The sequence below is a fragment of the Vanellus vanellus genome (genome assembly GCF_965231255.1).
Source record: "Vanellus vanellus genome assembly, chromosome: 19".
In the NCBI taxonomy this organism is placed as follows: domain Eukaryota; kingdom Metazoa; phylum Chordata; class Aves; order Charadriiformes; family Charadriidae; genus Vanellus; species Vanellus vanellus.
In genome coordinates, this window is record NC_138924.1 from 11,968,289 (window position 1) to 11,982,431 (window position 14,143).

Consider the following 14,143-nt stretch of genomic DNA (forward strand, 5'->3'; position numbering starts at 1 on the left):
GAAAGCAAGTTTAAGTTGTAAAACTTTTTCATGACTGGCCGTGTTACTGACCGCTACAGCGGCACTGCTGTAATTAAACCAGGTGGATTTCTGAACCTTTAAGAGAGTACCTCATTTATTTTTAAGCTCTGATACCCCTTGCATCTCACACCTTTGATAGAATCAAAATATTTTTAAATTAAACACTAAACAGACCTGAGAATAATGGAAGATCTAAGAGTGCATCTGTCTTTTCACTCATTGAAATGATGACTAATTCCCCCCTCCTTATTTTAATTTTCTTCTTGTTCTACTCCCCGAACCTCCCCCCACCCCCTTCGGTGTTACAGGGCTTTATTCTCCCTTTCATTCTGTTGCTCTGGTTCTGTAAAATTCCTTACGGTTTCTTTTTGGTTTTGTCTTTTTCCTTTGAAAGCACAGAAGCATTGTAACCAGAGAAAAGAACGAGTTGGGAAGTATCCTAGATGCCAAGTTTGTGGTTTCAATTTTTATTCAATTAGTAGTTTCAAAAGTCAATTTTACTATAAACGAACAGTATGATATACTCACACAAAGCAAAAGCTTTGGATCAGCATGGATCAGTTTTACCAAGGATAACAGCAAGAACTTGTAGCTTCTTGTTTCCAAATCAGTAGGTTTTTCTTTAAATTTAAGGCTTGTCATTTTCTCCTTAAATGTAAGACTCTGACGGAAGGAAAATATCACAGTTGTCAGTAACGTAGTCTACATAGTAGTAACTATTAAACATCTTATGAATTGTATTGCTTTTATAATCTATAATTCATGAAAAAGTTTAAAAGTATATAAAATTCACTCAAATACAGTCACGTAGCTTTCTACTTAAAAATCCCCTTTTACATATGCTTATGCTATCACTTTATTATATCTTTAAAGTTTCCTTAAGAATTGTTTTAGTGAGCTGTATGGAGACATAAGAAAAGTTTTCGCGTAAGACAAACTGTAGCAAAAGAAAAATGGAAAAAAGGACCAAAAAGCATTTACAGGGATTTTCTCTGGTCTGAGAAAGAAATAAAAATAAATGTTTCCAAGGAAGCTTGAATACATGAGAGGGTGGGGAACTTTTTCCAAAGCAAAATAGTCTCTTTATTTTCTGCCAGTGTCACAGTTCAGATGATAGCACTTTCATCTCTACAACCTCTGAAAAATGCACCTTTCAGTTTTTACAAGGTACACAGTCCATCACTTCATTAAAAAAAAAAAAAAAAACAAACATCTAGCTTCTTCAGAAAAATCAGTAAATTACTTCTGTACCAGCAACTTCCTCATGTGAAATGGAGGACATTTTAAGATACGTATTGAGAGTTCACATAAGGTGTTCTGGTTGGACTCCAGAGTGAACGATATCATATTCTATCTGTTCACACAACAGCATCCGGGTAGCAGTATGAGCAATACATTTAACGAACAGTCAGACAGTGTTGGCTGTGAAGTAAGTGCATACGGATGCTACCGGTTGTAAGGAATTAAAAAATTGAGTTTATGCTTCAATCCTACAGCGTGCACAACCCTTCAAAGTGAAGCACGCTGTTGCATTGCAATCAACTGCAGTTTCTTCATCTCAACAGAAATAATTTGAATGCATACTGAAGTCTGTGAAAAATACTATATATATATGTATGTGTGTGGTTATATGCATAAACACACATACACACAAATTTAAATACATATATATAAAAAATGTGAACTTGCGTTTGTTAACTGGTCTCCAGTGCATCCAAAGACAAAAGATTTTCATCTTTCTCCAAGTAAGTTTACAGAATTTATATTTTCATTAATTTTAATCTTCTATCAGCAGGGATTAAATTAGTATTTTTGCTTACAGCTACCAAAATAGTTACAAGACAGCAACTAGGACAAAAAAAAATGCCATTGTGGGTATTCAACAAAAGAGAGAATACAACTCTCTTTAGAAACTCAGCTTTTTAAACTATTTTGTCTATTTTTTTTCATTTTCACTAAACTTACAAGTTTTGAACAATAACAACAAAAAACCTAGCTTGAAATCACCCTCAAGATAACTGAAAAAGAGATACGGCATTGTATAATTAAATTCTACAAGAAATTCGAACCTCACGCTATTTTGCTGAATAGTTAGTGTGGAAATATACAGAATAAAATCTACCACATAAAAAAAAGCATCTGGTCAATAAATCAATACCACAGTGGCAGGGGAAACTAATTCTGTGCTGAAGCTTAGTTTGCTACAGTTAAGGGAATTCTGAGAAGAGGCACATGGCAAAAGAAGCTGATTCGTTTCTGTGAAGCAATTTATTTACTTCACATAATCAAAACTAAAGACTATCAATAAACAAAGACAGGGACATGACTGCTCTCTGCAAATGTATCAAGGGGATAAACACCAGTTCGAAGCTAACAGACAACACTGGAACGAGAACAAACGGGGATAAGTTAGACATAAATAAGTTTAGGCTGGAAATTAGAAAACGGTTCTAACCATCAGAGCGGGGAGATTCTGGAAGAGCATCGTGATGGAAAAATAGGGGGCAGAAAGAAAAGAACAGAACCAACAAAAAGCCTTTCCTTCTAGGAAGGCGCTCAACTGGTTGTGAAAGGGATCGCCTCGCAACCGCCAAGCAGTGCTGAAGGGGTCTCCTCCAGTCCTGCGTTCTCGGGTAAAACACGCTACCTGTTCCCCAGGTGGAGCGACTGCAGTGGTAACTATGCACAGAAAAGTCAGAGCAAGGAAAGGCTTTTCTGCGGTAGTTACAATGGGTCATACTTACAGCAACAGAGGCCCACTGCCATGCAAAACAGGGCCTGGTTGGCATCTGACCGTGTGAGCGACAGCCGCCAATAAGAACGGAAAATAAGAAGCAGAAGACAAAGCACCACCAATCAATGTCAGAGTTGCCAGTACAACACCCCTGCTATTTTCTCAACAGATGAATATATACACATAAAAAGCAAGTCAAACATGTCGTGGCTTTCAACTAAAGGTATTTTGATCATTTGCTTTCATTTGAGAAGCCCAATAGGAATATTTTCATGTATCATTTTAGGCGTTCTAAAACAACCAACCGACTTCACTTGTTGGAACTTGTTGCTCACGGAAGTCCTAAATGTGAAGTTCAAAGGAAAGGCAACACAACTGCATGTGAACTTACAAAAAAAGTCTGGACAGACTACGAATTTGAATTTACTCAATATTTTTTCTAAGACAATCAAAAACATTGACTTTTTTTCATAATGGTTGAAAAATCTTTTATTTTGTTGCTGTCACCAAGACCAAACAGTCAACTTGCTCAACGGAAAGCAAGCAAGACAAATGGAAAGAAGAAATACTCATGCTGACCATGGTAAAAGCATTGCAGTTTTCAGAAATTATCTTCACATACAGAATGCTTTTGGTTTCCAGATTAAACAAGAATGGATGTATTACTTAGCCATTCACACAACAAGAAAGCTCAGAACGAACAGCTAGCCACAGAGGACAGTTCCAGAAGAAGTATTTCTATGTTGCCAGCTTAAAAGCAGCATGAAAACTGAGAAACATGCATCAATAACTGGCTAGAAACAGTCAACACAGCAACATCTGCAAAGTTTACAGAGCATATATGGCTCTCTGTTGCTTTTTAGATTGCAATAGTCTTCCCTCCTCTAGTTTCCAGTCTAAAGTTAATGAATAAAAAAGCTGGAGTGGAATGGGGACGCGGGAAAAGCAACAGGTTTAGGTTTAACAGCTTCTTTAGAAGCCTTACCGGAGTCATGCGAATTGCTGGATGTGCCCCACAGCCTTGAATAGCTTTGTGAAGTGTCTCGCTGAACATGCTGCGAAGCTCCATGGAATGGCAGTACACAGCGTCGATCTTGGGCCACCAGTCCAACGCAGACTAGAGTGAAAACACAGAAATGCTCAAATGGTAAACTGGTGATATATGAGCTAGGTTATGATTTACTGTATATCTCAACGTTACAAAAGCTGTAGTATAACGACCCTTTACACAACAGTACTTTACACAGCGTTACTGATACATTAATTTTGCATTCTCACTAGAAAACTCATAATATTTAAATGAGCTGTAACAGAAGCAATACTTCCAACTTAGCTGCTTACTATATTACTCTTCTTTCTGACCAAGCACAAACTCTGAAACCAGGAATGCAGGTAAATTTAAGAACACTGAATGCTATTAAATAATACTTAAAAAAAAACGATGTTCACTCAATTCATCCTGACACACTAAACAAAATCAAAAATTGGTATTTTAAGTGCTTGATAATAACTGAAAAGTTGTATTACTCCACCACAGATACACCACCACATCTACAGTAGCATTTCCTCCCCTGTTTGTCAAAGTGCTTAATACTTTTTTTGGTTTTAAATATAGTGTTTTCATTACAATGTTGGGATAAATAAAATAGAAAATGTTATGTAAATTAAGTAAGGCTGGTTGCTCAACACTGACTGATTCTATTTTCATACTGATCGGGAAAGTATTTCTGAACAGTATAAATATTAAAGTCGTATTTTAGTGACTTAAAGTACAATAGCACATTGAAGATAAACAATTGCACAAACTTTCAAAACATTTTTGGCACTCAGCATTTACTACAATTTTACACTATTTATATTCCTACTGGATGAAATCCCTGAGCAAAGCACGAGGCCAGCTCCTCCCCTAAGTTCCCACATCCATATACCGCAAGTAGAAGAAGGTGGTGTAACTATGAATGTCCTGAGGGTGTTTTTCATGTATCAATAAAAGCAGTACCTATTATAAAACCAGAGAACATAAGATCCATTTGCCATCCTACATTAGAGGTACTAAGAGATATTTGTATTGAAATTTTACATTGAAACACAAGCTCTCATACTGGGAATCCAACTGGTGGACAGCACGAACCAAGACTTCTATGTCCTTCCTTATTAGCAAGCAACTCTTGCTGCACAGATACAGGCAACAAGATTTGGTCTACTATTCAAATTGTATTTAATAAGCTGATATTGATCTGAATAGAAGCCACAGCTTGCTGGGCTGATTAAACACTTTCAGAACTTACATTTGTGATTATTCGGTGGAGTGAATTTACCAGTACATAATGAAATGTTGATGGGGAATTCTGTGCCAAGCAGATCTACAATAAAAACACATAAGAGCCACTTAGGAACACCTTTTTCCTTTGCCATCTTTTTTATCACACTGAATAACACACTGAAGCCTTTTTATTAAATTGACAAAGCTGTCAAATCTAAACATGAGAAAGTCTAACCAGCTAAGAAAAGATTTATAAAAACATGCAGAGTCTTATTACTAAGGGATATTTATACAGTTGAATTTATTTATGAGCTTCCAGCTGCTGTTAGCATATCTTTTATAATTGACAGGTCATCAATAGCACATGGAGAATGACTTACCAGTAAGCAGTGTTCTCACCTTAAAGTGTTGGTTGTTATGAGGGTTTATGCGGAAGCAGGAAACTAAGCAGTCAATCATAAGGTCTACATCTGCATTTTGATTGCCTCTTGAAAAAGGTTTGCTTGGATTAAACAGCAAATTCTATAGATTTTAAAAAAATACAAATATATATATCAGATACCAAGAACATTCTTGTCTACTTTCAATACAAAACTTTCCACTGAAAATCACTATGGTATTCAGTTAAGGAGAAATTCAATGTTTATTTCAGTATTTTAAAATCCAAATTTCTTCATTGCAACTAGGAAACAGACATTTTTACCTTAAGATCTACTACCATGGACTGCACTAGTAGGAAAATGACGGAATTATCTTCCCAGTTGATGTAGGTAGATGCTTTGCACAGTTTAACACAAGCAATAGCAGCACTTTCAGTCAGCTGTCTGCTCCCACTGTGGCCTGCAAGTGCTTTCCTGAGATTGTCCAGGAAGAGTTTCTGCAGAATTCAAATCAGGAATAGTTATAACCACAGCTTTGGTAATCTGCGGTCAGAGTTTTTAGATGCTTAAATATTAGAAACAAACAACACTGCATTTTCTGATCAGAAATCATGGATATTGGGATTCCAAAAAACAACTTGATGCAGCATTCTGGAGAAACATTCTCTTTATTAAAGCCATTAATCTGGAAAAATCTAGGGCAATCGGAATGGCACAAAGATAGATGGTTGTCTACTCATAATGTTTGCAGCCACATCAAACTCAACATCCGCTACAGGTACTGTGGTTATGGAACATGCAGGGGACACAGCGCAGAAACCTAGATCGGTACAATATCAGCCAGCGAGAAGCAATGCTAACTTTACTACTGGTGGAGGCAGGGGAAATCACAAGACCAGGATTCAAATCTCCAGGAGATGTAACAGTTCTGAAATAACATTGTTCGGGGCATACTATCTGTATGAATTATTGATAGTGAAAGAACACTATTCAGTGAGAACTTAAAAAGGGTGCAGAAATTTACATATGGAATTGTAATGTGCTTTTTAGGCAGGAAAGATAAAATACAATACACCTGAAATATAGAATAGCCAAAGACAAGCATCCTCTAGACATCAGAACCAGAATTCAGATACTTTTCTTCTCTTACCTTGTTCATTTTCGTTTCCTCTACTACATCCTTTGCTATATCTTGGATTATTTCTGGACACAGGACCAGGAGAATGATTTGCAGTGGCCAAACTGCTGCTTTACGTTTTGTGCTTTCAGCAAAACCATCCACTAAGTCAAACAACTTCTCTGCACAATCTGCATAAAATATAACCCCAAGTTCAATACCAAATTTAATTATGAAAAGTTAAAGAATAGGTATAAAAGAGCAGAGGGATAGCTCCAACTACACAGAAAAAAGTTCTGTTTTGCACATTACTGTGGATAACTGGTCTCAACCCAGTTAAAGACATGGTGTACTTAAATATATAATTTTTCCTCTTTTTGACTAGACACAAATACAGGTCACATTCTCTTAAGTTTTCTTTCCTGTGTCAAGATGAAAAAACATATATTTAAAGAGTTTCCACATTTTGGGTTTTATTTCTTTGTGTTGTGAACCACAAAACGTATCTCTTTAAAAGGTAAGTCAGGAGAGAAAAGAGACAGCAATATATCCTTGCCTGCCCTGACAAAGTTTGACAGAAATTTCTTATTTGCAGGCTGCACAAGAAGCAAAGAGGGCACAAAATGCAAGTGAATGTGGAGATGTCTGAGAAACTAACTTTTGAACACACTGTCATTTGTTACGCCTTACCAGCCATGTCAGTCTGTGGTGTTTGATACAGCTTTGTGAATTCATCAGGATAGTTTTCCACCCAGTTCCAAAATGCCTGCAGGTAATGCAAAACATCTTTACATTCCAAAGCTTAAAAATACTTTTTTTCTGAATTATGTACTTAAATGAAGAGAGATTTTACTCTTACTTCTAATCACTCGACATTTCTTACGAAACATATGCATCGAAGGGACGCAACAACATATATTTTATAGTAAATTACTGAATTGCAACTATTCCTAAATTAGATAAAGTCTGCAAATAAGCAATGAAACAGAAAATAAATATTAAAATACTTACCTTTTCAAGACTGTTGATAACAGCTAACTGAGCTACTTTCTTAAGGGCTTTAAACTTGAATACAGTCTCTGTAAAGGTAAAACATTTCTGCATTTAGAAAAGAAACTTGGTTCTAAAAAGCAACACAGATTATAAAAGAAATTTGAAATGCCAAGCAATTTTTAAACCAATGCCTTCATGGTACTTAAGTATTTTTAAATATTTTTGTTAATATATGACTATTTGGAGTAAAAAACAGCAGTAAACAGCTATACGTATCAATACCATTGTGTCATCTCTAACTAGGCATATTTAGGTAAAAATATTTCAAAACACAGGCTCAAATCATACCTTGCAAGAGTCGTTTTAGTTTTGAACAATCCACACTGATGTACTGTAAAAGTTCAATATCATGAACATCAGCATTATCTTCTGAACAAACAGTCAGTTCCTGTAATCTAAAAATATGCAAAGTAAACTAACATCTCAATCCGATTACGTCAGATAGGTACGAACACATACCTATGATTCTAGACATCTGAATGGCAGGGGAATATTATATGATCTCCTCAGATAAACTTTGCCAGGTTTAGAAATGAAAGACAGACCTTGCATGGTTAGGAGTTAATATTAGATTCATATTCCATACTCACACCGAAAATGGATCTAGAAATACTACTGATGAGACTTAGAAGAAACCAATACCATCCGGTGATAGTCTGTTTATGCCCAAGACTTGCCTAAATCCTTCTGTTATCTACTATATTGTAGCAGTAATCTTGTAACCTTTTCATCTAAACATTAAAATTCATGGAATCATGATACTTTTAGACCAGGGCTCCTTAACAGCAAGTCTTGCCCCAGCTAATTTCTCAAGAGTAAAGCAATGGTAATGAGTATCGCTGAAGTGAGCCACAACCACTCCTTGTAAGCTAAAGAGGGTCCATGTTTTTCTGGCCTAAAGAAATAGGATGAAGTTTAATCACGCCATTTTAAACACAATGGCACCTTTTCACACTTTTGTATTAGATGATTTACTGAACATCTCGTCAGATACTAAGCCACTAATAACTAAATCATATGTTCTCACAAGCTAAAGATCACCATGTTTCGTTCCAAAGCTACAGATGTGTTTTAGACATGGAATGTGATTTCTAGTACTATACACAAAAGCAGTTCTTCATTTCTTCAGCGCCAGGGAAACTTAACAGCCCTCGCTGGGAATGGGAAGGTCCCCGCTGCTGTGCTTTTCGTGCCAAAAATCCCTCAGCTGCTGTACGAGGCCTAGAAATATGCCTAAACAGGAAGCCCAGGTCAAGAGATCAGCAATGCGGACTGTCGGCAAGCTGACCCCTGTGGAGATCAGCAACACTGGTCAAATATTTAACTATTTATGCACAGGCCATCTTGCAGCGAAAAACAGGTTGGCAAAAAGCACTATCTTCCAGCTCAAATGGATGGTAAGAAGGGCTTTGGAGCTTGAGAACTAAACCGTGCTACAGACATATAAATAGATATAGATGCATGGGCTAAATTCAAAGACTGTCAAAAAATATCAACTGAAAAATACTTCCTATAAAAGGAGCAAAAGAAATTGTTTCCATTTCTATAAGCAACAAAACATAATCAACCTATTGAGTAAAACCACATCCTTCATGCTAGCTGCCAAGTCTATGTTCCAGAAACAGAAGTTATTGAAGGCTCTGTTTTTAAAATACATAAAACTTCAAATCATTAAATAATTTTCGACTGAGTTCCAAAATGCAAATATTTTCAAGAATGTTGGAATGGAATTGTTTTTACATTATAAGGAATATATAAATCTTTGTTTCAATTAAATTGGCACACTCGTTGCTACGTGACCACATAAGGCTGCCCAAGGCTCCACTTTCAATAAATCAAGAATTATGTTAGCTCTTATCACACATTGTTACAGCTAAGCTACTTCAAGCAACTTTCAAAAAACATCAAAGTATTTCAGTAATAGAAAGCTTAATACACAACTAGTGGACTGGCAAATGCTGAAACATCAGGAAGACCTGGAACAGGGCAAAAAGAGCAAAGAATAGATGAAAAACCTTGGGCCTGTCTCTTTTCTCACTTAGAACAGAAAAAAAACCCAGTTATTTTTACAGTAAATGTGCTGTGAAACTCAAGTCAGACAGAAGACAAATGGGTCTTTTCCAACAACTAACAAACAGTCCAGCTGGTTTGTCCCATTCAGGCTTAAGATAGATTTAACATAAAAGCCTTCAAGCAGGAAAAAATAGGAAGGAAAACAGCCTTGGGGCTCCAACAGAGCTGCGGACAATCAACAAGCTGTAGACAATTTTGCATTCTAAATTGGTAAGTAAATGGATGCACCCCAATATCTTCAGCACCCTTTTTTTTTCCAAAACACCTTGCACCCGCAAGAACTTAGACAACTTATGCAGCTGAGTTATCATTACTTTCACTCTAGAACAGCACTTGACTTGTACTTAAGAAAGCAGATTAAAAAAGCCATAACTGCAGCTCACAGAAAGCATGCTGGCAGCAACCTAGAATGGGTATGAAACAGGTTCGGTTTGTAACCTGAAACCTGAAATTTTGAAAGGTAGAGGGAGTTTCACTTAAGAACTATATTGTTAAATATCATTTAAACAGTTAACTTTTCTGAAATTAGGAAGACTACAATTCATGACAGATGTTCTATACACCAGTATTTAGTAGATCTTCTAATACACTGTCAGGCTACTGAAAAACACCTACCTGGTGGAAATGCGGCTGAACACAGCATTAAAGTTATTGCAGCTAAGAGAAAAAAGAACCCCAGAGGCAGAATTTCGCAGTTCAGCTGCATGCTGGTTCCCTTCACGGTAAGTGTGGATGAAGTGGCAGATTTCTGGCAGCAACTGTTTTACCAGCATGGTCTCGTCTAGTCGCATGGTGTCCTTTGGTTGCTAAAAATAAACATTCAGTATTTCATGAAGTTCCATTTTGCAGGTTTGGAGGCAAAAAAATGGAGCATCTGCCACTAGTAGGCACAGGACATGAATCTGCAGGCTACCACTGACCACAGTGTAAGTAGTCTGCATGGAAAAAGGCTTCTTTCCATTTGAACAATACTCCATATCATTCAAAGCATCTTACATTTTCAGTTATGTCTCCAAAATATGTAGGACACCACGTTGATCAACGTCATCAAGTATCAAGCAAAAGATCACACTGGTTTTTGTAGTAAAACACATCCCTGTTTTGATGAATGCACCCTATTGATCTGTGTAAAATATTAGCAGTAGAGCATTAAATATGCTGGCTTTGAATGGAAGCTCAAAGGGCAAAGACCCACCCATACTTCTCTTCTGGGTAGCTTTCTAACCACTATATTTTGACAGCAAATATTTTATATAACAAAATGAACCGAAAAAGAGGTGCTTCTCCCTTGCTCTTGCCTGGGATTGCTCTATATGAGTCAAAAATGGCTTAACTTTCCTGCAAAAGAAAAATCTCATTTTTGCCAGTTTGCACAGTATGAGACATAAGGAAACTATTTACAAAAGAATTCAAAGTGAAACTTTGCTCTACTAAGAGCAAGTTTTAACAGAAGGGTCAGCATTAAAGCTTTCTAAAATTCTACCAATGAATTTACCATGGGGAATTGGGAAGTTTCAGAGACTCCCACTTAGTTGACCTGAGTCCTGTTGCCATGAGAACTTGATGAAACATTGAGCAAGAACAGCAAGCAAGAAATACGTCTGAAGATATCATAGAACACAACACTCTTTGTATAGAACTTTGGCTCAGTCTTATTAAACATATACTGGCTCAACTTGCTCTCATTTGAATTGACAAAGCAAGAAGTACACAGCACAATTTTAGGCTGTTCAAATATCACCATCTATCAGGAAAAAGCCACTAACATTTCAAATGATATGCATATACGAAATATTTAAAAAGAATTATTTTCCGAAGCTAAAATAGGTTTTTTGACTCACTGCATCAAAGACACAAAAAGTGCCAAAAAGAGGTATTTACCTCAGCTGTAAAAGCTGAAAATTATTCTGGAAAATGTATTTACCTGGATCTTTTGTGAATTTAGAAGAATCCACAATTATTCAGACTGTTTTAGCACTGTAATATAAGCTATGCCGCTTCACAATTCTAACCATAATAAGGTCATTACCTTATAAAGAAAGAACCTTCAAAAACTGTTGCAGGGAAACAGCAAAGAGCTTAGATGATTTCATGACATTCATCCAGGAATACAGCTTTAAAAAAAAAATTCCTTTCTTGTTAAAGGAATAAACCATTGCAAATTTTGCTCACAGAGAAGTTTGGCTTTGCAATTATACAGTTTAGCACAGTAAGTTGTACAACCGTTTACATCCCAAAGGTCCCAGCAAACTGCCTTGCAGCACAGCTTTGACTGGAAAGCTCAGGACCGGGCTCCCAGTGGAAGTTTGGACATGGTTAGCTAATGTAATCTAGGAAACACCTGCAAAAGTAATCTTTAGAATAGCGATAGCAGAGTTTCTGCTGTATGTACAAGTACATGAAAAAACTATCTCACCAAATGAAAGACTTAAGAAATTGAAAGAAAAATCAACACCGTACGCAGAAAACTTACTAGCATAAAACTTAAAATACTGAATTAAAACTTAATAATACTGAATTATCTGCTACTTTTAATGTGATTTTACCATCACATTACTTTTTTGGGTTAAATAGTGGGATGAAAGTTTTTTCATGCACCTATGCAAAAAGTACTGAGCAGAAGACGCCACAAGCACTCAAAGCTTATAAAAATCTAGCAAAACTTCATAACCACATCTAGTTCTTCATTTGGGTTCATTTTTTTCCCTACTCCAGTTGACACATGTCCGAGAGTACAGTTGTCTGCAGTTCTTCTTAACAAATTATTAAAAGAAAAACATTACTTATAACTCCGCAAACTAGTGGAGTAGTGGGAAGGACAAATTCAAAAGTTTACTTTAATCTACTTAGCTGAAAAAAAATCACTAATTTTAGGCAAGGAAAAAGCACCCCACGAATCCTTAATTTATCAATTATATCAACTACTTGCATTTATAGGAAGGTTTAGGATTTTTCAAATGGCATTAATCCTACTTCCCTCTAAATGGGATGAGTTTTAACTTTAGTACCAGTAATAATAGACACACAAGCATTTGACTTGTGGTCTCTAACTCATTTGATTCCAACTTAGCAATTGCTTATGCAAGCCTACTCACCCCTGCCAGACATTTTTCCAGTGTATCCAAGATAATCAGCTGAGATAGATATAAATTCTTTTCAGCAGTTTCTCCAAATATTCTCTAAAAGTAGAAAGGATACGGATTCATCTGAGACACAGAAATTTGACTTGTAACACATTAAAGTTATGTAGCAAAGTGGCACAGTAAGTTATGGCTCCTTTACTGCTCTGGTTTTGAGTTTAGAAGTAAAGTCAGCAAAAATTAGATTAAAATAGGAATTAAAACCCTATTGCTGAAGAAATATCTTTGTCCAGTCTGCAATGCCAAATTGAATAAGGAACAAACAGTAACCGCAATGTAAGACTGGAGGTACACTGCAGCCCCGTACCTTCATCGGGCCTATAATTTATACAGAAATGAAGGTTATACCTTTTCAGAAACTATTTTGGTATCAATTACTGCTGACTCTTTTCCAATTATGTATTTCATTGCCAACTTCTTAATAAAACTGATGTTAAAACAAATCCATATCGACAAGCTTATGAGAGCGTTGCAAAATTTAGCACAGACCACAGGAAGAAACACATGAGCCCCTCCAAAGAGATGCCACACTTCAGGCACAGGACGAAGGCAGAATTATATTTGAAGCCACGGGAGAGGTTAGCTCAACTAAGTCTAAGTTTCAGCACAGTGCAAGACTTTTTTCTAAACGTAAGGCCATTACGACGGTCTATTGGTCTGCTTTGTTTCAGCTATAGAAAAAAATCCTTCAAAAATATTGCTGATCTATACAGTAGCTCCGTCTATCAAACATAAAAAATGTTAAGTCTTGCTCCTCAGTGCACAGCAAATGTTGACTTTTTTTACTGACATTTTTAGCTAAGTATTTTCTCTTAAGATCTCTATATCATCATATACAGAAACTTGTTTTAACTGTATAGTTTTCTCATTTATCAGACAATCATCTTGCACACCAACACATTCCTTCACGCCTATGGAGTATAATTAAAATAAATTCTCTCTCAAATGGGATTACAGGTAGCTGTAAGCAACCTATTTTCTGATTTCATCAACCCTTTGGTAGAGTTTTAACAGCTGCACATATCTATACAACTGACAGCCAAAAGAGCTCACTGCAAACTATCTTACTAAAGCCATAAAAAAAAAGTAGTGCTAGAGTTTGGGCAGTTCTGTTACCTGTTTGTGGAGATTCCACATGATCATAAATCACACAGCTTCAAAACTCAATGAACTAAGCTTTTCTCATGACAAATCCAAAACCAGACCTTCATGAAAAAAAAGATATCAAACTGCATCTTCCTCCTCATAAAGGATTCCTAAACTTTCCATTTACCCAACTTGATGGTAATAGCTATTTTTCTAGAGTCAACGCACTGGACATCCACATTCATTTTTTTTCTTTCTAGGTTTCTCTTCTCTTTG

General features: G+C 36.3%; 1 protein-coding gene across 4 annotated transcripts in view; it reads right to left on the reverse strand.

Annotated features, from left to right (window-relative positions):
* NF1 (neurofibromin 1) overlaps positions 1-14,143 on the reverse strand; it is a gene marked incomplete at its 5' end in the record, with an annotated part of 98,926 nt that overhangs the window by 71,323 nt on the left and 13,460 nt on the right. For 3 of the 4 annotated variants that reach the window (XM_082492860.1, XM_082492859.1, XM_082492858.1), the window contains 11 exons: positions 550-684; positions 3,741-3,872; positions 5,044-5,118; positions 5,418-5,540; positions 5,722-5,895; positions 6,549-6,706; positions 7,206-7,281; positions 7,527-7,594; positions 7,857-7,963; positions 10,257-10,447; positions 12,737-12,820. In XM_082492860.1, coding sequence (XP_082348986.1) covers positions 550-684; positions 3,741-3,872; positions 5,044-5,118; positions 5,418-5,540; positions 5,722-5,895; positions 6,549-6,706; positions 7,206-7,281; positions 7,527-7,594; positions 7,857-7,963; positions 10,257-10,447; positions 12,737-12,820 — 1,323 coding nt within the window. Of the gene's footprint in view, positions 1-549; positions 685-2,765; positions 2,811-3,740; positions 3,873-5,043; positions 5,119-5,417; positions 5,541-5,721; positions 5,896-6,548; positions 6,707-7,205; positions 7,282-7,526; positions 7,595-7,856; positions 7,964-10,256; positions 10,448-12,736; positions 12,821-14,143 lie in introns of all 4 variants that reach the window. The other variant, XM_082492857.1, reaches the window with a different exon arrangement.